The 24,722-nt window shown below is 42.4% G+C and overlaps 1 protein-coding gene across 4 annotated transcripts in view; it reads right to left on the reverse strand.

Moving 5' to 3' along the window:
* Window positions 1-10,095: 10,095 nt before the first annotated feature.
* The window catches only part of HRH2 (histamine receptor H2), a 28,968-nt gene continuing 14,341 nt past the window's right edge, over window positions 10,096-24,722 (reverse strand). Inside the window, exons 3-5 of one of the 4 annotated variants that reach the window (XR_014544763.1) lie at window positions 18,408-18,534; window positions 17,061-17,218; window positions 10,096-10,778 (exon numbers count right to left, since the gene is read on the reverse strand). Coding sequence is in view for 2 of the 4 variants with exons in the window: in XM_083599914.1 (XP_083456040.1) it covers window positions 10,592-10,778 (187 nt within the window). In the remaining 2 variants the exon portion in view is untranslated. The remainder of the gene's footprint in view (window positions 10,779-17,060; window positions 17,219-18,407; window positions 18,535-24,722) is intronic. The other 3 variants (XR_014544764.1, XM_083599915.1, XM_083599914.1) reach the window with 3 other exon arrangements.

A 24,722-nucleotide genomic window follows, 5' to 3' on the forward strand; every position in this document is an offset into this window, starting at 1 on the left:
TTTAAAGTATTCATGAATTGCCGTTCTGCCCACAAGGGGTCAGGCATATGAAAGGAAAGCTGAACTTTCTATTAGATCATGATCATTTCTTTCTCCCACACTGATAACAAATAGTTCTGTAGCACTTTAAAGATATTTATTATGGCACAAACATTTTGTGGGCTGGAGTCCACTTCATCAGATCTTTTGTGTAAGTCAAGTACTCTACGAACTGACTAAATGTCCTCATTTCAATTTTCTCTCACTTTCTTTTCATCATTACCGTAGTGAATAATGCTTTATATATCCCAGATCACTCATATACAACAAAGAATGACTGTCTATAATGGATACATGATTTAGCATGCAATTCTGTACTTGAGTGCTGGCTAAAGAACTATGGGATTTGGTGGAAGCCCCTTATCATCAGTGGAGCTATCCAGACATGCCAGGGGAACACTTTGCAGGCAGAACAGCTCTAGCAGTGAAAATACACTGGCAGTGAAATGACTGGAATGGAGTGGAGTTGTGGGCAGTAAGGAGTAAGCGTCAGTTGCTGCAGAGAAGTCAGCATGCCTTTCACGTGGGTGAGAGGTTTGCTTGGGCCAGTAGAAGTACAAACAGTTGTTGGCACAGATGTTGCAGATTTCTCCCAGCTTCCCGCTTTGCAAGCGCATTAGTATGAAAATTAAAAGTTAACATTTCAGAATTGGGAGCTCTTTTCCAAGACCCCAATTAGCAAATCTTTTCATCCCCCAGGGTTACAATCTAATAATCAAAAAGCAAAACCAAGCCCCCCATCCTGATTTGATGAATCAGGAGAACTGCTGTAACTAATTTTTTTTATTTTTTTTTTGCTTTGCACGGTAATTAAACACTTCAATTGCAATTATTTTTGCAATTAGATTAGTCTGTAATTGTTATCTTAGGTAGCAGGACTTTTCATTTTCTTTTTTTATTTGGGGGGTCAGAATGATTTCCCATGGGCTAGAATGGGAAGAAACTTCACAGATATTTTGAAGTCCTGCCCTTCCTAATTGCTAAGGGACTGGTGGGATCCATTATATCATACAGATGTTTCTAATAAGCTTCTTGCACCAGTGCATTACCATTTCCTTGTAGTAGTAGGCATGAGATGCAATCCCTTTCCTTCTGGGCTAAGCTGCATGCCCCATTATCTAAGCAACTTGTCTCACTGAGTAACAACAGTGCCTTGCCTTTATCTTGCATCCAGTCATCTATCCTACCCAGCATTTGACATCCAGCCTGTCTTTGACTATGTCTCTTCCTTCTTGCCCTCCATACCTGTTTGCTTGATCTGGTACCTGATACACACATCAGATTTGTCAACATCATTCAGCTCCTCCATGATAATATGTCAGCAACAATAACAGATAACAATGGCTCTCAAAGTGAACCATTCAAAGTGGGATCAGGTGTTAAACAGGGTTCTGTTATATCCCCAACTCTATTTATTATTTTCATTGCCATGATCCTACACTTTGTCGAAGGAAACTCCCCACCAGAGTAGAAATCATATATTGAACATTGATGCCGAAATCCAGCATCACCTGAGCTCTGCGGGTGCAGCTTTCTCCCGATTGAAGTGCAGAGTGTTTCAGGACTGGGACATTCGCAGGGAAACCAATATGTTTGTTTACAAAGCTATTGTACTACCAGCTTACTGTATGCTTGTGAAACGTGGACCACTTATAAATGCCATCTCCAACTCCTTGAAAGATTCCATCATTGGTGTCTCTGAAAATTTTTACATATCACTTAGGAAGACAGACGAACCAATGCCAGTGTACTGGAAGAAGCAAAGATCACCAGTGTCAAAGCAATGATTCTTCAACATCAACTTTGTTGGACTGGTCATGTTGTGCAGATGCCTGATTATCGTCTTCCAAAGCAACTACTCTATTCTGAACTTTTAAATGGTGTAATGCTGTGTAATGCTGGTGGTCAACAAAAGAGGTTTAAAGACTCTCTCAAGGCAAATATAAAAAAATGTAGTATAAACACTGACAACTGGGAAACACTGGCCTGCAAGCGCTCCAATTGGAGAACAGCCTTTACCAAAGGTGCTGTGGACTTTGAAGATGCTCAAAAACAGGACGATAGGGAGAAACATGCTAAGAGGAAGGTACGTTTGGCAAACCCTCACCATGATCAACTCCTGGCCAGAAACCTATGTCCCCACTGTGGAAGGACGTGTGGATCCAGAATTGGCCTCCACAGTCACTTACAGACTCACTGTTAAGACCCTGTTCATGGAAGACCATCTTACTTGGCTACGAGTGATTGCCAAAGAAGAAGAAGACACACACCACCAGCCTGTTCATGGCAATGTTTCTGGCTGATGTCCCCATCACCTTGTGCCAGACGCAAACTCAATCACAGTCTGTTGCGAATTGACCAAATTTGGGTAACTAGAGGACTGGCTCCGGACAAGAAAAGTGGAAATTTGCCCTAAAACTTGCTCCGACCATAATGCCGTGAAGATGGAGATGAAACTAACACCAATTGGTTCCTTTAGATGGAGGATGAATGACACCTTGTTTAGAAACGAAGAAGTGACCAAGAAGGCCCAAAAAACCTTGAGAGATTATTTTGAGATAAATATGAATACTACTGTTGAAAAAAGAGTAATCTGGGACACAAGTAAAGCAGTTATGAGAGGGTTTCTGATACAACAGAATGCAATAAAGAAGAGAGCTCAAAATGAGAAAAAAGATAAAATTTTGGAGAAAATAAAGGAAGGTGAGAAGAAGCTGAGAGCAAAACCAAAGTCGCAGGAGATTCTGAGAGAAATAAAGTTACATCAAGTACAGTATATGAAAATGATGAACCAGGAAATAGAATGGAAAATTAAACAGATGAGACAGAAAACATTTGAGTCGGCAAACAAATGTGGGAAATTGCTGGCGTGGCAAATGAAAAAAAGACAAAAACTCAATACTATTACAAATTTGGAAGTGGAAGGAAAGAACATACAGAATCCAGTGGAGATTAGAAAGTGCTTCCAGAGGTACTTTAAACAACTATATACACAAGGGACACAGAAAGAAATTGATATTGATCGATTTTTGGAAACAAATGGATTGCAAAAAATCTCTCAAGAAAACAAGCTAATGCTGAATTATAAAATAACCAAACAGGAGGTAGAAGGTGCCATTCAGAACATGCAATTGGGCAAATCTCCAGGGCCGGATGGTTTAACTTCAAGATACTATAGATCCCTGAAAGAATGGTTAATACAACCATTAAAGGAAGTTTGTAATGAAATTTTGGAAGGGAAAAAAGCACCAGAGTCATGGAAGGAAGCCTACTTATACCAAACTTATACCACTTATACCAGAAACAGAGGCTGAGAAGACACAGCTTAAGAATTACCGCCCCATATCTCTGCTCAATGTGGATTACAAAATTTTTGCAGATATTTGAGCTAAAAGATTAAAAAAAGTACTAGCAGAAGAGATACATAAAGATCAAGCAGGCTTTCTCCCGGGCAGACACTTGTCTGATAATACAAGAAATATAATTAATATTCTAGAAAAACTACAAGTGAATATTAATACTAAAGCAGTTTTGATTTTTGTAGACGCGGAGAAAGCTTTTGACAATATTTCTTGGAGCTTCATGAAGCAGAACCTACAGGGGATGGGGGTTGGTCAAGGTTTTGGAAATGGTATAGGTGCAATATATTCAGAACAAAAGGCTAAATTAATTGTCAACAATGTAGTGACGGAGGAATTTAAGATAGAGAAAGGAACACGACAAGGGTGCCCAATTTCCCCATTGCTTTTTATATCGGTCTTGGAGGTTCTTTTAAATATGATTAGAAGGGATCAATTGGTTAAAGGAATACAAGTCGGAGCTAAACAGTACAAATCGAAAGCATTCGCTGATGACCTAGTATTGACATTACAGGAGCCAGAATCTAGCACTAAAAGAGTATTGGAATTGATTCAAGAATTTGGTCAGGTTGCGGGTTTTAAGTTGAATAAGATAAAAACTAAGGTTTTAGAGAAAAATCTAACAGAGATTGAGAGAGAAAGGTTTCAGAAGGAGACAGGATTAACATTGGTTAAGAAAGTGAAATACCTGGGGGTCAATATGACTGCTAAGAATGTGAATTTATTTAAAGATAACTATGAAAAATGTTGGATGGAAGTGAAAAAGGACTTAGAAATATGGTCAAATCTGAAGCTTTCATTGCTAGGCTGTATCGCTGTGATAAAAATGAATGTATTGCCAAGAATGTTGTTTTTGTTTCAAACATTGCAAATTTTGGATAAAATGGACTGTTTCAAGAACTGGCAGAGAGATATTTCTAGATTCGTCTGGCAGGGCAAGAAGCCCAGAATAAAATTTAAAATACTAACTGATGCAAAAGAAAGAGGTGGATTTGCCCTGCCAGACCTTAAACTTTACTATGAATCAGCCGCATTTTGCTGGTTGAGAGAATGGCTGCTTCTTGAAAACACAGACATTTTGGACTTAGAAGGTTTCAACAATGTATTTGGGTGGCATGCATATTTGTGGTATGATAAGGTCAAAGCACATAAAGCATTTAAAAACCATATTGTCAGGAAAGCATTGTTTAATGTCTGGACAAGATATAAAGACCTATTTGAAAATAAAACCCCAAGGTGGTTGTCACCGATGGAAGCGAAGGCTCAGAAAAAGCTCAATATGGAGGCCAAATGGCCGAAATATTGGGAAATTTTGGAACAAGAGGGAGACAAATTGAAATTGCAGAGCTTTGAGAAATTAAAAGACAAAGTGCGAGATTGGCTTCATTATTATCAAATAATGGAGGCTTACAATTTGGACAAGAAAATTGGCTTCCAGGTGGAAAAATAAAATTTGAAACAGAACTGTTAGAACCCAAAACTAAGATTTTATCAAGAATGTATAACTTGCTGTTGAAATGGAACACTCAGGATGAAACGGTGAAATCTGCTATGATTAAATGGGCACAAGATGTTGGACACAACATTATGTTGGCTGACTGGGAACAGTTATGGACCACAGGTCTGAAATTTATGGCATGTAATGCCTTAAGAGAGAATATTATGAAAATGATATACAGGTGGTACATGACACCAGTCAAGCTTGCAAAAATATATCATTTGCCTGATAATAAATGTTGGAAATGTAAAGAGATTGATGGTACATTCTTTCACCTTTGGTGGACGTGCCCAAGGATCAAGGCTTTCTGGGAGATGATCTATAATGAAATGAAGAAGGTATTTAAATATACCTTTTTGAAGAAACCAGAGGCCTTCCTCCTGGGCATGGTCGGCCAATTGGTGCTAAAGAAGGACAGAACTTTCTTTATGTACGCTACAGCAGCAGCAAGAATACTCATCACAAAGTATTGGAAGACACAAGATTTACCCACCAAGGAAGAATGGCAGATGAAGGTGATGGATTACATGGAACTGGCGGAAATGACTGGCAGAATCCGAGACCAGGGAGAAGAATCGGTAGAAGAAGGTTGGAAGAAGTTTAAAGACTATCTACAGAAACATTGCAAAATTAAGGAATGTTAGAAGGATGCTGGAATGAACTTATGTGGTTTTAGTAGCAATGTTATAAAGGAGTATGTAAAAATGGGTTGTCAACAGGTGAGAATGTAAAGTTATAACATATTAAGATAAATGATTAAGATAAAAACAAAGATGGAAAGGATTTGCTGAATTAATTAATTGAACTAGAATACAAAAAAGGAAGGTGTGAGGAGGTCAAGGAAACAAGTAAACGAAAGATAAGCTATGGAAAAATTGATTTGTTTTTAATTTTTTTGTTTTTCAGTTTTTTGTAATTTTTTGTTTTATTATTTTCTCTTATGTTTGTAATTTTTTGAAATGTTAATAAATATTATTATATAAAAAAAATCACAGTCTGTTGCAAGCTAGGCCCCAAGCCTGACAACGTGTGAGTTTTTTTTTGCACCTTCATCCAATGGCTGCTGTAATATTTGAAAATATGGCACCACATGGACAGAGTCAATCGCACAGATTTTCCCACACACTCATTACCTGATCAGGATTTGCAGGTGAGGGTTTGGTGGGAAGTACCCATGTGATTAAACCCTGCTAAATCACATGGCCAGCACTGTAAGGTGAAGCCAGTGGAAAGAAGCTAAAGGGACCTTATGGATGAAAAGTCAGATACACACACCACAACAGGATCTATATTAAATTAGGCCTATTGAATCATAGAACCACAGAATTGTAGAGTCATCTAGTCCATCCTCCTTGCAATGCATGAATTGCAACTAAAGAATAGAATAATAGTAAGTGATCAGATTCCATGTATACTTGACCACAGAAGTTTAGAGGATGCTAACCAATGAGTCCTTCACAAGGGCCATAACTCAGTGAGAGAGCATCTGCTTTGGATGTCAAAGGTCCCAGGTTTATTCCCCTGCATCTCCAGGTAGAGCTGGGAACGTCCACAGCCCGAAACCATGGAGAACTGTTGCCAGTCAGTAGTGGCAATACTGATCTAGATAGACAAGTGATCTGACTTGATTTAAGGTAGCTGCTCATGTTCCTATGCTCTGCTAAGGCCTGCCAGTCTAAAGGAACCATGTGGGTGGGGTAAAGATAAGACAAAGGCATGAGGAAATGTCTCGTTTTCCTTTGTGGTTACAATAGTGTAGGAGCCGAATCTTTACTTTTGAACTTTGGGCACAGAACATGCCACGTGACATCAAAAATAGCAGAATTAGCAGAGGAAGAGAACGTGGGAAAATGTGATTCTCTTCATTGTGTTGCTACTCCCCATTCTAAAACAGCTCTATGAATTTTGACATTTCAACACTTCAATACAGCAGAAGGATGTTGGAAAGGAGATACTCCTGGTTCCAAAACTTGTACACACAAGTGTTGCAGCTACTTTGATCAAGACAGTTCACTCAAATAAGATAGCTGATGATTCTGAGTTTAGACTACTTGCTTCGCTCACATCCATTCATTATGAAGTCAGTGAGCTGGTCTATTTCAATGCAGCCTGTGAATTCAGGCTCAGAGGACTGCTTCATGCATTGTGCTTTCCCTTTGAGAAAAGATCTTCTACATAAAAAAAGCATTAACACTCTGTGCAATTGTTAAGTGTGTATTATATGAACTTGTATGTACTTTGCAGTATGTCAGCAGTTGTCAAGAGAGTGTGGTCACATACTGCTAAAAGGAATTTGGAGAGATCCAAGAAGAACAAAGCATTGAATTCCTATAAATCTCCTGGCAAAGAAAAAGAGATAAAAGTTGCAATAGTTATATGAGAGATCCTTGCAGTATCCCCTCACATATTAAAAACTCCACCAGGTTATATAAAATCTGAGCTCTCATGCCTCGCTGTAGCAAAGAGCTTCGAGGTTTGTTTGATGGCAAAATTTACAACACATTCCCAAGAACTGACAAAACAAAATCCTCTCTCTTTCTCTTCCTGATTCATCAGAATTCTTTTTGTTCCATTGACAGTAAATTTTACAGTTTCTGGGAGACATGAGGAAACAAGTCTCACGTATTGAGCGAGCAACGCCAGATTTGCGGGGAGTAAAAAATATGTATCTGGCAGGTAGGTGGCACTGCTAAGCCTTTCATTGCAAGCTTTTGCTCATGATTTCCAAACCTGAAATCTGTCCATTACCGTAATTTCCCCCTTTTAAAGCAGGACGAGGAACCTTTTTCACTCCAGGGGTCGCTTTCCCTCTGGACAGCCTTCTGGGGACCCTATGCCAGCGGTAGGCAAAGCCAGAGGCAAAAGTGGGCATAACAGTGAGTGCAAATCTTACCTATGTACAGCAGCTTAGTCCCCCTCACCTTGTACATTCCTCCCCAGCCAGGCAAGCAAAAAGCGTTATCGAAGTTCAAGGACTCATTCTGCTCAGAAAACAAACAAACACTCAAGGGTGGTGCAAAAGAGGGCGGGTGAGTTGTGTGGCAGGAGAGGAGTGTGTGGCCTGGGAAAAAGCTCCAAGGGCCAGGTAGTGAGAGCTGAAGTGCTCCATTGGCCTGAGTTTCCCCATCTCTGCTTTTTAGCCACAAACATAATTCTGAACATGGTGGAAAGGCTCCCCACCACCCGTCCTAATTCCAATTCCAAGGAGATTTGGAGCAGAGGCCACAGGCAGGGCAGGGAAGAGGTAAGCATCCCTCCCTGCTTCTGTTTCTCTGCTCCAAATCCCCAACCTTACCTTCCTCCTCAGCTACTTTTCTTTATAAAAGGGTCCTTTTTGACAATTTGTCTATGAAATGTGTTGTTCATCCCTTGGGTTTGTATTTTAAATCAACTACTTTGTCAAAAGCCAGGTATAGCAGGTTTGCTAGATGCCCCCTGTCAATGTGCTGTTTATCACAATTCTGACACGCAGAGGGACCCTCCAGTAAAACATGTTGTTGACCTATGTTAATAACCTGAGGTATAAAAGCATGCCCAGCTCTTTTTTGTGCTCTTGCCAGAAAAGCCAGGCACATTGCTGCAGCCACTATCACATTTTTAGGCGGGTGGGCATACCTTGCATATTATGCAAATAGACAGCTTTTACATCAGAGTCCACCCCCAGGTCCACCAGAATTGCTGGGCTCCATCTTCTGAATTAAACAGCTACCTCTGAAGGTGACTCGTAAACTACAACTAATCCAGAATGCAGCAGCTAGACTGGTGGCTGGGAGTGGCTGCCAGGACCATATACCACCGGTCCTAAAGGATCTTCATTGGCTCCCAATATGTTTCTGAGCACAATTCAAAGTTTTGGTGCTGACCTTTAAAGCTCCAAATGACCTTGGCCCTGTATACCTGAAGGAGCATCTCCACCCACATTGTTCTGCCCGGACACTGAGGTCCAGCGCCGAGGGCCTTCTGGCGATTCCCTCACTGCGAGAGGTAATATTACAGGGAACCAGGCAGAGGGCCTTCTCAGTCGTGGTGCCCACCCTGTGGAACGCCCTCCTATCAGATGTCAAGGAGATAAAGAATTATACAACTTTTAGAAGACATCTGAAAGCAGCCCTGTATTGGGAGATTTTTAATGTTTATATTTTTATTATGTTTTTAGATATGCTGCAAGCCGCCCAGCCAGATGGGCAGGCTATAAATAAAATAAAATCTATTATTGTTGTTGTTTTTATTATTACCAGCCTTTTTAAAAATTTCAAGAGCTGACAGTCATACTAGAAACTGTCATTCTTCTTCAGAGATTAGTCATTATGGTTCATTACTATCATTATGCAGAGACCTTTTGAAAACTGTTTATGTATGACAATTTACCCAACCACCACCATACCACATAGCACCCTTCTCCATTTTCTAGTTCCTTCTCAGCCTATCACGATGTCCATGCTTATCTATAGAATGAGATTACATTCTCACTACAGCCAACCAAAGAAAACTAAAAAATCTTTAATAAAAATATATTATTATTATTTTTAAAAAGAATGAGATTACATGGTAGGAGTGGTCCATGAACTCCATCTCTTCTGTTCTGTTGCTTCAATAGCAGCTCAGTTTCTAATCCTGTATATCTAATGCAAAATTGGCAGGGTCATGGGTATCTGGTTGTCGGGTTGCAGAAGTAGAAAAGAAGAAACCAGGCTACAAGCTGTATCTGCCCTCAAACTGCACACTGAACAACCGGCCTCTGGGGTGAAAACCTTGTGGCCATTCAGCAGGGTAAGAGTTCCATTCTTCACATCTTCAGAAGTTTTTTTATTAATCATATTTGAAATTTAAACACATCCCACACATTCCAAAGTGTATGGGATACTTTGTTCACACACCTTGTGTGCTCTTCATATGGTGCTTGTTAAATAGCTATTTGGATATTTTAGTAGAATTTTTTTATCTTTGAAAATAGCATCCCATTGACACCAGCATCCCCATTCCACACCAAAAAGGCCTTCACACTCTACCATCCAAAAGTATCCAGGTGCAAAGTGTACGTCATCCTATCATGAAACATTAAAAGGTAAAATGCCACTTAACATTTAAGCAAAATACATTCTCTGTTGTTTCCTTCTCTCTTTCTTTTTCCCTACTGTTTTTGAATAGAAATACATTGAAGACCAATGTGAAGACTTGATAAATAGAAGCCAAACACTGTTGAATCCTGAAAGCTAACATTTATTAAATATTCAAAACATTTGTCAAATGCACTTTTATCAGATGTTTTGGAAACCACAAACTATGTTGAAAATGCAAGATGACTCCATATTGAATACTGTCAATGCAAGAAATATCCCCAGGGCATAAATATGACATTTATAGGCTAACAGGGCAATAAATGCCTTGGAGTGTAAGAATGAAGTTCTTCCTTTTTGTCACTTCCTCCCAAGCCACAGTTATTTCCTGTCCTAGATGTGGACAGATAATCCTATGGGTACGTAGAGTCACGTATCTCCAAGTACTTCTGGATTCACACCACATTTATAGTCAAGAGTCTTTCAGGGAAATCAAAGTCCCTGCATAGGAAGCCCCCTATCGAACCATCTTGAGAAGACTGAGATGGTGCACCTGATGCAACAACCTTCAAGCAATCTTTGAGCTACCTTGAGTCATAATTCTCTACATCCAACTTCATAAGAAAGCAGGTCCTGGCTCAGGTGAAGACACAGTAGATAACTGTATGGGGTGCAGAAGGTTGCCTTGTCTTCCTTGCATTTGCCACTGGCTGATCAAACATTGGGCTCCACACATCTCTCTTGGGAAGAACCTTGGCCAAGCAGAGACTTTGACAGCAGGGCAGCATAGGACAGGGTGATTTATCACATGGTGGCTTCAGATTCCTACAAGGGGAACAGCAATGAAAATAGTTCAGACTGACAAAGAGAAGATACTTTTAAATATTTTCCAAATGATCCCCCAATGTTCCCATTTTTAGAATCTGCTTCTTTGTTCCAAGTACACAGCAGGCTACGTGATGGTGCTAGACATGTTGATGGTTACAAAAAAACAAAACAGAACAGATCAAAAGAACGTATATTCTGAGAGGAAATATAGGGCTCATTTCTCCAATTACTCAGTTACGTTCTTCTATGATAAACAATTTAGTGCTGGAAAATGAGTAACTACTAGTGTTGCTTACAAATGGAGAGATGTCAGAAATCAGTTTCGATTTACTATCTGGAAGTGACCTATGAAGAATGTGCATAAGCCACAGATTATAGTGCTGTTTGAGACAGAATGGCATGCAGTAAATCTAAGCCATGTATTATAAGGATAAAAGCATTTAACTACCTATTCATCTACTGTACAGCTGTGGAAGTGAGACGATGTGAATGCTGCTGTCGGGGAGGATGATCCAAAGGCACATTTACAATGCATTCCTACATAGCTCTGATCAGAGGTTCCCCTAAGTTCAATGGGACTTACTATCAGGTCTGTGTGAATAGGACGGTGGCTTTAAATGGTCAAATCCCAGAATTTTCAGAGCTGCTCGAGATTGGTTTTTTTTAAAAAAACTGAGACCTGCCTATTAAACCAAATATAATGCATAAAATGGAGATGGGCAAGGGGAACAAGTTCCAGTGTGAGGCTGTACCAGAAATAAGACCATGCCAATAGGAAGACCAGACTGGCCACAGACATAGGCCAGGGAACAAGCAGCTGTAGGAAACTTGCTTCCCTCTTCCTGGCTGAAGAACTCTGCTCCAACTGCCAGTTGTCTTGCAACAGACGTGTGGAGAAGAACAACTGTCTTGGAGACTACTTGATCAAAAGGCAAATGTGCCTTTAAGAGTAGCAGCTGGATGTATTCTGAAACCACAGGAGAAAAACGACAAAAGGGAAATGGTATTGTATATGATGAAGAAGAAACCCTCACAGATGCAATGAGCTGTATGTGGTCTGCAGCAAATATTTCAGTAGAGGAAATGAAACATTAAGAAAAAGGAAACCAAGAAGAAGAGGTGAATGCCTGAAAGCCCCCCACCCCCAACTTTCATTGCTACATGTGGGGAGGGGACAACTAGAAGCAAAAATATTCTTTTCAGTGGCTCAGTATGTCTTGTCTGTTAATCGGAAGGTTGGTGGTTCAGTCCCACCCAGGGACAGTTGTGGGCAGGATTCCTGAATTGCAGGGGGCTGGACTAGATGGTCCTCAGGGTCCCTTCCAACTCTACAGTTTTTATGATTCTATGAACAATATGCATGTCCCTTTAAAAGAGCCAAATTGCAGTGTGACATGTAGCATGATCCTTCCCATTCCTTCCCTAATGTATTCATTTTAAACACCCCCCCCCCATTGGATTGACCTCTGTTTCTGTGGGAATGACTTGGTTTATTTCCAGTTCAGGCCAAATTTGCCCAGGGATGCATACTTTTAAAGTCCCCAACCCCTGCCCCTTTCCTTTTAAACCACATTTAAAAGGGCCCAACCTCCTTCCTTCTCACCATGTCTGGAATCCGTAAATGCCAGTTAAAGGGAACTGGGGATGGGGGCAGTTGAGAAGTGAGTTGCTGCTTGGGCAGGAGAGAGTATGTAAGCAAGTAATTCTTTCCTGCTTCATATTTGAAACTGGGCCAGGAAGAATTCAGGGATGTGAAGTCTGCCTCTTCTCAGAGCTGAGCATTATTAGCCTCCAAAGTTCACTTACAGGGGAGTTTTGCTGGCATCCCTACAGGCCTGGGGCCTGCCATCCTTGCTAGCACAAGGGAAATGTCATGCATACACAACTATAGCTTGAATTTTAGCTGAAGTTCTCTGGCTGATGGGTTTGTAACAGACAGAGACATCTTTGCAGGGCAAGTTCAAACTAGTCTCTCTGAGAGTGATTTACCACAAAGCTTCTGACTCAAAGACGCTCACGTGGAGTTGTCATCTGGAGAAAGCAGCACATTCACATGGAAGCTGTGCATATATCTGCCAGGATTCCCACAAAGTATGGTATCCCTTGCTCAGCCACCATAGTTACCACAATGGCAGCAGGGTGAGCACAGCTCTGGAGCATCTTGATCAGTTCCTTTGCATGAGTTGTCCCACAGAGGAATCAAACATTCTTGTGGCACTGGGTTATCAAAGTGCTCTTGTGGAGGCCACCGGCTCATATGAATTTTCTGTAGGCCAAAATGCAACAGTGGCCTGCTCAAACAGTTTGAAGGGTTTACTTTCAATTTTCAACTCCATTTGCCTGCTTTTCTATAAAGTGTTTAGGCTGCATAGTAACATGAACATATGTGTTAGACAGATGTTGTACTATTAAGCTATCTTCTTCCGTATCCCTGTCAATGGGGTAGATCCACTGATGCGAAGCAAAATGTATCTGTAATCTTTCTTCCTGGGGTCAACAACCTGGAAAGACCTTGAGAGCAATCTAGAGTTAGATGTCAGCCGAACTACCTGAGAAGTTCTCATCTGGCCATTTTGCCAACATGAAAGGTTTTAATAAGAAAAGAAGGTTAATGCTCCGAGTGAGAGATCTGAGCAGGCCTCAGGGATGAGGTTTGTCAGGGACATGCTCAATTACATGCCTATCAGTCAAGCACAAAAGCTCTTCCCTTTCCTCTTTCAGCCAGGCCTGGCCCTCATCTTTATTCAAAAGGCACCACTCAAGTGCCCCTGCCATCCTGCTGCTTTTAGGCTTCTGTGATGGATGCACTCAAGGGTCACTGACTGTCACATCACTACCACAGGGCCAAGAGACACTTGCAGAGAAATCTCATTTCAAACCTGAAGAGGTGAGTTGATTGCACTTCCTAGCTTGTAAATCCGCCAGGAGCAGCTGCTTGTGGGCAGTGCTACTTCAAGTCTCCATCCGGCTGTTTGCCTGTGATCTTGTGCAAGGTTATAAGTGCGCTGTGTGGAGCCAGCACAACAATTGTATCTGCCTTTTGGCAGTCAGGTGACCTCTAGGTTTTTTCCCCTTCTTGTGACACAGTCAATAAAGCTGAGACATGTTATCAGCAAGAGAGGGTCGTGGGACGGTATGCAGAGGTGATTCTGTCCTTACTTTGCTAAGCCCTGCCCAGGTTTTCCAGACTCATGGCAAATAAACTCAAAGTCTGACTTTCCATGTATGACTCAGGGCTTATCCATGCTTACCCTTCCACCTCTGTGCTTTCCAGCCACTTTAAAGCTCTGGGACCAAGCTCCCTGCCTTTTTCATTCAAGAGCTCTCCCTGTGAAAACCCACTCTTTAAAGCTGGATCGGAGCAAGCAGCAATCCATGAAAAACCCAAATTACTGTTTGTTGCCCTTCAGCTTGAAAGAGTGGGCTTTCATGGGGAAAACTCTGGGGCAAAGGAAAAAAAAAAGAGTGTTCCAATGTGGAGCTTTAAAGTGAGGACCTGTATCTGGAAAATGTGGGGCAAAAGGGACATGTGGATTAAGTCCTTAGACGCACTTTCCATCATCACTGTGGATCAAAAACATGTAAGGGGGGTTAAATAACAATGCAATGCCTGCCCCACTAGGAATGCTTGCCGAAAATGGAAGTCATTTGCATTCTTGGATAGCTGAGATGGCTTTGTGGAAAAAGTATGTAAATGATGGAATCTTCAAAAAGGCAGCTACTGACATGCAGCCACCTCTGGGACACCCATAAGAACTGGCAGAAATAATAATAAAAAAGAACAGCAGCACTTGGAAAGGCAACTGTGAAGTCAACAAAAGGCAGCTGCTAAGGTGGAAATTTCACAGTATGGTTTCTTCCTTGCTAACAGTAGGCATAGAAGGCATTAGAGCAGGCATAGGCAAACTCCGGCCCTCCAGATGTTTGGGACTACAATTCCCATAATCCCTGAGCACTGGTCCTGTTAGCTAGGGATGATGGGAACTGTAGTTCCAAACATCTGGAGGGCCAGAGTTTGGCTGTGCCTGCATTAGAGCTTGCTCCTGCAGGACTATCCCCTCTCCCCACAGGGTCATCTACCGTTAGCTGCCGTGTGTGGAGTGGAATCCCCTGGTGACTTTTGACATTTGGATATGGTTTGTTTATTTATTTTAAATTGGACTTGCAAACTGCCTTGAAATGATTTCAAAGGCAAGACAAAAGCATATGTGTGACTGTTTCAGTGTATTTATACATGTGTTTACATATACCTGCCTTGCAATGAGCAGAATATCTTGCAAACTAAAAGCCCCACAAGGACTATCACATGTAGGGGAAGCACATTGAAATGAGAGAGCGGGTCTTTCTCACTAAGTTACATGCTGTGCTGTTCTATCACATCCTGTACATGCTGAAGCAGAGTGATAAAATTTCTCCTTGGCAATGTGACCTGTGATAGGCTTTCTATTATCTCACTCTTTGCTTTGCAGAGAAAGTACAGGGAATGTGACGATGGCGGTGACACTGCCTGTTCAAGCATCTTAACAATTTTGTGTCAGTTCTGCCCTTGCTCTCAAATCCTTACATGATTTAGCCTGCATCTTAGGGGTGCTTCCTTATGATGTACTGTAATATGTGACAGGAAAATATACATTTTTAAAAAAGTAACTTGTTTCAAAATCCGTTAGTGGGTGAGACTTGCCAGTCAATGGACTTATCCACACTTCTGCTTGCCCTGTGCTAAGAAATCCCAGGATAAGTGGTTTCCCCATCACCCTGCTTCTTTCCCAAGGAATACCTCTTTAGCTCTAAATTGGAACAAACGGCAGCCTGCAGAAAACCTGAATTTCCCTTTGCTCTGGTTGAGTGCAAAAGAGCAGTTCCCCCTGGGGAAGCAGCAGGACAAGAGGAACTGTAGGTAAGCCCAACGAAAGCAGACTCCTCATTTTGTTTAGTCAGTACTACAGGGCAGAACTATGTGTTATTTATTTCCGCAATTGTTTGTTACGATGACAATACATTATGAGCACAACAGCAAGGGGTGCTTGCATGGGCAGGCTGCTTTCTCCATCTGCTGCTCAAGATGTATTTGTTTCTGGTTGGGAAAAAACTCATTTTACAATGTTGGAAAGAACTGGGGACTGATGCAGAAAGAGTTAAGCGCTCATGACCATCCAGCCTTTCAAATTCCTTCTGTACCCCTCATTCTCCCACCATTATGATGGAAACATGGGCCTAGTGCTCCCCTTAGGGCAGTGGTTCTCAACCTGTGGGTCCCCAGATGTTGTTGGACTACAACTCCCATCATCCCTGAGCTCTGGACTTGCTAGCTAGGGGTAATGGGAGTTGTAGTCCAACAACATCTGGGGACCCACAGGTTGAGAACTGCTGCCTTAGGGGCATAGCAACATTCTTTCTCCTCATGAAAATATGTGATGCTATTTTCATTTTATTAGTATCAGAAACTTGGAGAAAATGGTCATATCTCCCTTGTCCTGTGAGAAATGAGTAAGCAGCTGACTGAATGTTACTGGAACCTAGGGGAAGTTCCGGGGGGAAATCCAAAGGGAGACCAGAATGTGAAGCAAGAGAAATGCTGGGATGTCATTTTGGGGGCCTGTTCCAGTAACTCAGCCAGGCAGTTATTTGTAGAGATGGACAGTGGGTCATTCTTAAGAAATCAACATTAGTCATTCCTACTCAAGCACTAATGACAATACTAGGCCTGTCTGCCTTTAACTCTTCTCTCAGGCCTCATCCCAAGATCCCTCCTCCTACCCACAGACCCTTCCACAATTCAGCTCTGCAACCATGTTGATTTATTTCTATCTTTGTAAACTACTTTGAGATTTAGCTATCATGATAAGTGGTAGAAGGCATATACTTTAATGCCAACTATGTTGTGGGGATGCTGCAGAAAGCCTGCACCGATCTCATGACAAACACTCACTGGAAGCAGCTACAGGGACAGGAAAAGTGGGACGGTATTGTATCTGCCTGAACTGGAAAGAAATGGGGTGGCTCCATTCCTGCCTGCGAGCCAATCTGGGGTATTTTCTCAACAGAGGTTCTGCACCTTTTAGCAGCTGTGCAACGGACAGAGATCGCATAAGCTGTGCTGTTTTTCCCTAGCATGGAGATGCCTGGCAGCTGTTTATAAACGGAAGGAATGTCTCTCTGGGGAAAAGATGCAACACTACCTAATCCAGGGATTCCTGTTGGCCGTAGAAGGAAGGATATTCAATTGGGCTATGCAGAACAGCTTTATCCCTTTCTAGATGCGACACCCCTTGTACTCACCCAAGTGCCCCCGATTTTAAGCTTCCCCCAGCGGAAAATCTAACTTTGTCCTTCTGTCCTCAATGGTTTTTTGGAAGAGGACAGTGAGAGCTATGTCACAGTGACCACTGTTAACGGCCTGGCCTGGCCTGTGTGCACTTTAGGGAAAAGGCCCAGAGCTGAAAAGGTTAAAGAGAGAGAGAGAGAAAGAGAAAGAAAGATTTGTCAGTGACACAAGACAACAATATGCTGAGAATTATATATATATATGCGCGATTCAGACTATTATTATCCTGTTACTTGGCTGCACGATAACGCATTGTGTTCCATGTGCTCTGGTTTATGTTATGCTCCAGTTCTGAGATGAACAGGCAAGGAAAACCAGAATTGCAATTCAAAGCAGTCTCATTTGCGACCGGTAATGCAGTTACTTCTGCAGGGAAAATGAGCATATTTCTCCTCATATTTGACAGGTCCAAGCAGCAACCTGCAGATCACCTCCAGGATCAATGTAAACATGAAAGGGACAAGACCCAGCTGAGGTCTTGCTGAATTATAGAAATGGGTTGGGTCTTGGGATCGAAAGCACAGCTTGGTTGGACGTGGCTGGTAGGACTTAACCCCCACATCCCCACTTTCCCCCCTCAAGCTGCTATGCTTCAACTACTTTTTCTCCCACCAGTTGTCATGTCTAGTTTTGGAGCTTGGCTGGGGGTGGGAGGAAACAACTGTGCTGCAGTTGTTATTGGGGAACATGTATAACCAGAGGGATGGTTCAGCTCCCTACCACCCCCCCCACACTGATGCTAGCTTATTGTTTTAAATTTAGATTCCCATCAGTCTGCTTCTGTCACATGTAGTTCCTTGTCAATTGGTAAGAGAATGTGCAGTTGGTCTGTCTAAAGCAGTAGGACTCAAACTTTCCCACCCAGTGTCCACTTGAAAACTACTGAAGGTTGGTGGACAACTTAATGATTTTTCTGTCTGCTGCAGCAATCATAATGTGCTGTGTTGGGTGCTGTATTATTTTTAGTTGTGATCTTACAGGCTTGCCATGGAACACCTGGCTGCAACTTGTCAACAGACCACAGTTTGGAAACCTCTAGTCTAAAGTGAAAACAATACTGAAAAAGGGTGTGGAACTTTCTGCTGGAAAAAAGGTTCAAAATCTGATCTGAAATTCGCCTCAGACAGGAGTCTAGTTTTGCTTCTTCATATAATACAGATTAGTATATTTGACTTCAAAACATACCATGTCAAGAAGAATAAATATAAGCACAGATCAGAATGCCTTCTGGAACAAAGCAAGAATGTGCATTTCTTGTTTTACTCTAGGATCTCAGTGTTTACATTCTCAAGATTACTCACCCTATAACTTTAATCATTAGGGTGGTCATATGTTGTATATTACAGAGGACAGTCCTCTGCCTGAATGCATCCTCTATCTGAAAGGCTGGGCCGTCGAAGAACCCTAAGAAGGAAGAGCAGGAGGGGCCTTGAAGTTGCCCCTCATCAGTTAGTCAGTTGGTCACAATCTTCCCTACCGTTGTATTTCTATTTAAGTTATAATACTCATTCTTCAATTCATAGCTATACATATAAATTAGCATATGCATTTTAATGCAAACATATGCCCTCATTTGTCCTCTTTTTTGCAGTATGAAAGTGGCCACCCTATTCATAATACCCTATGCATATCCTCCAACACAACGTGGCCCAAATCCAGGGTACCATCTTCCTGGTCCGAAATCCCGCATGAGTCACATGATGCATGTGAGATCGTGGACCTGAAAAAAGAGCTATTTGGGGGTACAGTGCCCAAAAACACGTGTTTGGGGGCCCTGTGTGAGATCGCTTTTTGGGGGGCCCAAAATTGTACAAGAGCAAGATGCCCAATGTGGCTGTATTTTTGCAGGGGGAATTGGGATGTCCTGGTTTTTCTGGGACAGTTGACAGGCATGCCTATGCTGAGGTGAGTACCTCTAATTAATTATGTTGCTCAGCATAAATTCCCCCCCTTCAAACAGGTTCATTCAATGAGACAAAGAATGAGTGATGGTGCCATATACACAGGGTAGCCTTGCCAGGGTCACCCCAGGAAGAGTGTGTGTGACACCTCCAGCCTTGGCTCATGCGGACTTGCTATCTGTGTGAACTGACATCACTACATGAGTAGCATTAATGTGGCTGCTGAGATTTCCGAGATGCTCCTTTGAGATGCTGCCATCACAGAAATGGTATTTATTTGGAAGACTTGATACCTCACCTTTCGGGGACAAGAGTCCCCAGGTCAGCTTGCAGCATAATGAAAAACAAATGCATAGGAAATCACAATAATATCACAGTAAAACATACAAAAGAACTGAGAGTTTAAAAAAACAGAACAATGCTAAAAACCAGTTGTAGCAGCAGGGTGCAATGCAAAAGCCTGGTGAAAAAGAGGTATGTCGTGAATATTTGCCCAAAGGCTAAAAGAAAGAGAACCAAATTGGTGTCCCAGGTAAAAGCACTCTACAGTCTTGGTGGAATGAGAAGGCCCTTGCTGAGAAGACTCTGTACTGTGTCTCAGTTGACAGAGCCTCTGAACACTAAGACAACAAGTCCGACAGACTTAGAATTATAGAGCTGGAAGGGACCCGAGGGTTATCTAGTTCATCCAGGAATCACAACTAAGGAATCCCTGACTGATGACCATCCAACCTTTGCTTAGGAACCTCCAATAAAGAAGAGTCCACCAAAAAGGCCATTCATATAACAAACCATTTAGAGCTCTACAGTCACCAGCAACTGAAATTGCATTTGGAAACAAACTAGAAGCCAGTGTAGCTCACATAACTCCAGAGTAACATGCTCTATGAAGCAGATCCCAGCCAACCTAAAACCTACATGGAAGCATTGGCTTTTACACTTACATGTGACTGGGGCCTGGCTGCAAGTCGTGTGGCAGCATTTCAGGTATCAAAGACAAGGTGACTCCATTGTAGAGAATGGAGAGCTCTGAACTGGATTGCCTAAGTATGTTGCAGGGAACATTCAGACAAAGTAAATGCTCTTTTATTTTCGACAATAAAGCCTGTCCTTGGTCTAATTTCTGCCTGGACTGTTGGACATCCTATAAAAAACCTATTTGATATTGAAATACTTCTACAGATCAGGCCTTGGTGACAAATTACCTATGCTGTTTGCCTTTTGTTTCAATAGGAATTGGTGTCATTTTAGCTTCCAGCCATAAGCTGCTTCTCCCAGTCACCTCTGCTGCTTACTGTATTAAACTATTCCAGTGAATCCAGCATTTCCTCAATAAACTCTCTCCATGTCCACTTTCATTTCCCATTTCCTGGACTCCTTTATTCTCTGGTGGTATCTTATTGCAGAGGAAAAACTGAGAAAGTGCTGCTTATGAGAGTTTCAGAATGAAGCTGTTGCTTTGATTTAGAAGATGGCAGTAACTAATGGGCCTGATTTGCAGAAATGCATCGTCTGCACCAACAGTGAGAGTTTTCTCAGAAAAGGAGTTTTCTAATTTACACAAAGTACTCATGTTATCAAAATTACTCTGCTGAACCAAGCTGATTCAGTGAGTGGAGCTCATTTACTTTTACATTACTTACTCTTCAAATTGAGCCACTTATTTAGGCTGCAATCATACTTGGGAGTAAGTCCTATTGAACTCAGTGGGATTTACTTCCAAGTAGACATTCATAGGCTGTTAAACGTATGCTGTTAAATGCTTAAATGACAGCCACAGGGAGCTCCAACATGTATTCAGGTCACCTCCAGACTCAGTATTTTGCGGTACAGATTCAAGTGCATACCAGTGATGTAGGTTTGTGCAACTGAAGTGGACTGGTGCAGGGGTCACCAGTAATGCAGGGATCACCAAACTTTTTGGACTAGTGGGCATATTTCAAATTTTGAGGGAGTGTTAGGGATGTCAGTCACAAAATGGCTGTCATGGAGGATGCGTAGCATAACACAAAGCTAGAGAGACAACCACCAGGGGCAGACTTTGGTAATATGGCGCCCTGAGTGAGGGCAAAATTTGGTGGCCCCCCCCAATATTTATTATTTTCACAATAATTGAATAGGTACCCATATAAATTGGGATGTGGGTGGCGCTGTGGGTTAAACCACAGAGCCTAGGACTTGCCTATCAGAAGATCGGCGGTTTGAATCCCTGCGACTGGGTGAGCTCCCGTTTCTCGGTCCCAGCTCCTGCCAGCCTAGCAGTTTGAAAGCATGTCAAAGTGCAAGTAGATAAATAGGTACTGCTCCGGCGGGAAGGTAAACGGCGTTTCCATGCGCTGCTCTGGTTCGCCAGAAGCAGCTTAGTCATGCTGGCCACATGACCCGGAAACTGTACACGAGCTCCCTCGGCCAATAAAGCGAGATGAGTGCCGCAATCCCAGAGTCGGCCATGACTGGACCTAACGGTCAGGGGTCCCTTTACTTTTTTACCCATATAAATATAGGGGTTTTTTATGTTGTTGTTGTTCTTTCATGTCCTCTCGGCTTGGTGCCTTGTGCAGAGGAACTGCCTGTACCACCCAAAATCTAGCACTGAAAACTACCCTCAACAACCTTTTGCTTACTCTGGGAAGTCAGCTATGTCCTGCTGGTCCCGATTATGCAGATCACACATATGCATAAGAATCATTCTCTCTCTATTAAAGTGCTGAGTGGTTGAACCATCAGGTGAACCACAGTCCATAGTAATCTGAACAAAACTTTTGGAACAGAAATACATCATGGAACAGAAGCCCATATATTTGAAGTTTGCCCTTGCCATCATTTAAAAAACTGTTAAGGAATCGAAACAGAGTGATTCATCATGGTTTCTAAAGAGCAGCAGATAAAATCTCTTGGTGCTATTGCATCTGAAAATGACACGATTGTGCCACAAATCTGTGCTTTGGAGACATTTTCATTGTAACATATGACGAGGCAGCAGCACCAGTCCTAGCTGTTGGCACCCAGGTGTACCATTGCTGTTGATAAATCCTTTTGCCTCACTACCTTATCCCAGGGTCAGCTGTGATAAAACAAAAGAATCAACCCTTTGTTGGCACTTCCTGGAGCCATGGCAGTGAAAGTAACTGCTATCTGCCAGATGGAAAGTTTCCTTGCTGCTTATCAAGTTGCAGCCATGGGATCAGATCAAAGCTTTGGAAGGAGGTGAAAGTCAGAATTGCTTATAGGAAGCAATGAAATTATACTACATACCCACACTCCTATTTTCTTTGGCCTTTAGGAGTGTAAATCCTTATAACCAGGGTAATCAGACCTACCTAAATTCTTCTGGCACTGATTACCCTGCTTCTTCTTTCTGCATCTTACATTTGGAACCTTCGCAAATTTGTTCCTGCTTATCTCAAACATCTACTTAGCTACTGTATGTGCATATCACACTTTCTAGTCTCTTCAGAAGAACAAATCCCCTCCACCTAGTGAACTAGGGATGTTCTTTACTCATTCCACGGCACAACCAAATCAATGTAGAACTGAAAGTACCAAATGTTCATGATAGGAGGCTCTAATTTTGAGATACATTGGTACCTTTCCAGGGGAGTGGACTGACCCAATTTCATCTCTCCCTATTTTTTGTATGAACAACAACAACAACAATGAAAATCAAGGCACACAATCCTCTGCATTGCTTCCAAAATGACGAAAATAAATGGCTATCAGAGACCAAATAAAGCTATTGGAGGCTACTTCATGTAGAAATAGTGACTGATTGCGAAAGATAAACCTGGCTTAATATAGAGCCGTTGCTTCTCATTCGACAGTTATAACGAAGAATTATATACTTTAGGGCCCATCCTTATGTTACCTCAGCAGCGTGGATACTTCTGAAATGTGATTGCTTCCCAATAATATCACGATCCCAAGATCATGTGGAAGGGATTGCCATGGCAGTATTGTAACTCCCAGGAGAACTTTGCACTCCATGTTGCAGACTTCGCACACGAATCTGGGAAACGGAGGGGTGTGTGTGTGTGTACTGCATGGGTCTTTGGTCTGATCCAGCCAGGCTCTTATGTTCTCACCATGTATTCCTGCCATGCTGAAGTAATCTAGGAGTGGGCCATTAAATACAAGAGACATAGCCTGGGTATCTTTGCACAGAGCCAGGCAACCACCCCGAATCCCCCTGTAGCCAGTACTGCAGAGATCTGTCTTTCCCATATACTAAGTCTTAATAACGAAGATAATATTATTATCTTGCATGTATTATCTTGCATGTTATTGAAAAGGAAGAGCCCAGACTAGAATTTAATCAACAGATATAGTGGGAGCTTGACTGATTAATGAACTTGGCTGCCACTCAAGCCACATGCAAGCACAACATGTGTGGATCTGAAATGCAGTGACTGCCAAAGTTGCAAAAAGGAGTGTTCTGCAGTGCAGCAGTCTACCTTCCCCTTTGCCAGTCACTTTCAAACCCAAGTGACTGTTGTTCCATTTAGTACGGATACATCTTATTAGTTCCTCAGCATTTTCTGTTATGCACCTAGCAGGATTTTTTTAAAAAAAATTCTCTTATTTATAATTATTGTAATGGTTATAGGGGTTGCTCGTGCGTAAGTTGCCGCCACTCCTGGCTAGGTTACCTGGTTAAACCCTTTCTGTCTGGACAGCCCTTCACTTCGTGGCTGTTTCAGTCGCTGGCAGAATCCGTCAGTGGGTGTTTCTTGAACTTCTTCCAGCAAAGAAGTTCTTTGACGCCAAGTCTCCGCCTACTCTCCCTGCGCGGAAGTCTTCTGCGCAGGGTGGGTGTGGGCAGCGGAGGACCCGTGCTCTCCCCGCTGGTCTCCGGTGAGGAGTCCTGGAGCCCCTTCGCCGATTCCCCCATCTGCCCCCCTTCACCCCTGGTGTTACGCTGATTTCCTTCCCCAGCAGATGGGCTGCCTCTCTCCCTGCTGGGCCCCTCTCCAGCATCACTCTGGAGCCTTGCCTCCACCTCTGGCTCCGATGGCAGTTCCCTGACAATTATGCTGCTAGGAGTTTGGGGTGGGGGCAAGTAGACTGTGTGCAGAGACTCTTCTAACCCCCGGAGCAAGCAAGTGTTAAAATATAAGCTTCCTGTTGAGGTGATAGCTTAGGTGATGGGCCATTAAGGGAACCAAGGAAGTAGATCTGTGTGAGATAACAGATGAGTGGGGCCCCTGCTCTCAAGTGGCTGGTGGTTAGAAAAAGAGAGTCGAGCAGTGTTTGAGAGAAATATCTGATGTCTGTTTGAATCCAAGCCTGTGACTATGGGAGAAACCAGATCCTTTTGGAATGTTAATGCTCAAGTTGTGTATATGTGTAAATAAACCATAAATCATAAACATCACAGTCTCTGCTGTCCCATGTTCCAAGGAAACAGGACCCTGGGTAAGTGCCTGGAACCCCTGGAATCTCACACCGCTCGAAGATTGCATCAATATATTTAGTAGTGTAGGTGTTTGTGTGCTTAGCATATCTTTGATGGTTCCCTCTGTTTGACAGAATATATCCAAAGTTAAATCTCTCCCTGTGCTTCCTGGCAGGGGGAAAAGCACAACATTTAAAAGTTGTTCAGGACATACCTTGGTGGGACTAATCAGGGCTGGAGTTAGGAAAAACCAGACTTATTTCATCACTCTCAACAAATCTGCCAGTGGATGCATGCCCCACAGTGCACCAAATGCAACTTTA

This window comes from Podarcis filfolensis (genome assembly GCF_964270895.1).
Source record: "Podarcis filfolensis genome assembly, chromosome: 2".
In the NCBI taxonomy this organism is placed as follows: domain Eukaryota; kingdom Metazoa; phylum Chordata; class Lepidosauria; order Squamata; family Lacertidae; genus Podarcis; species Podarcis filfolensis.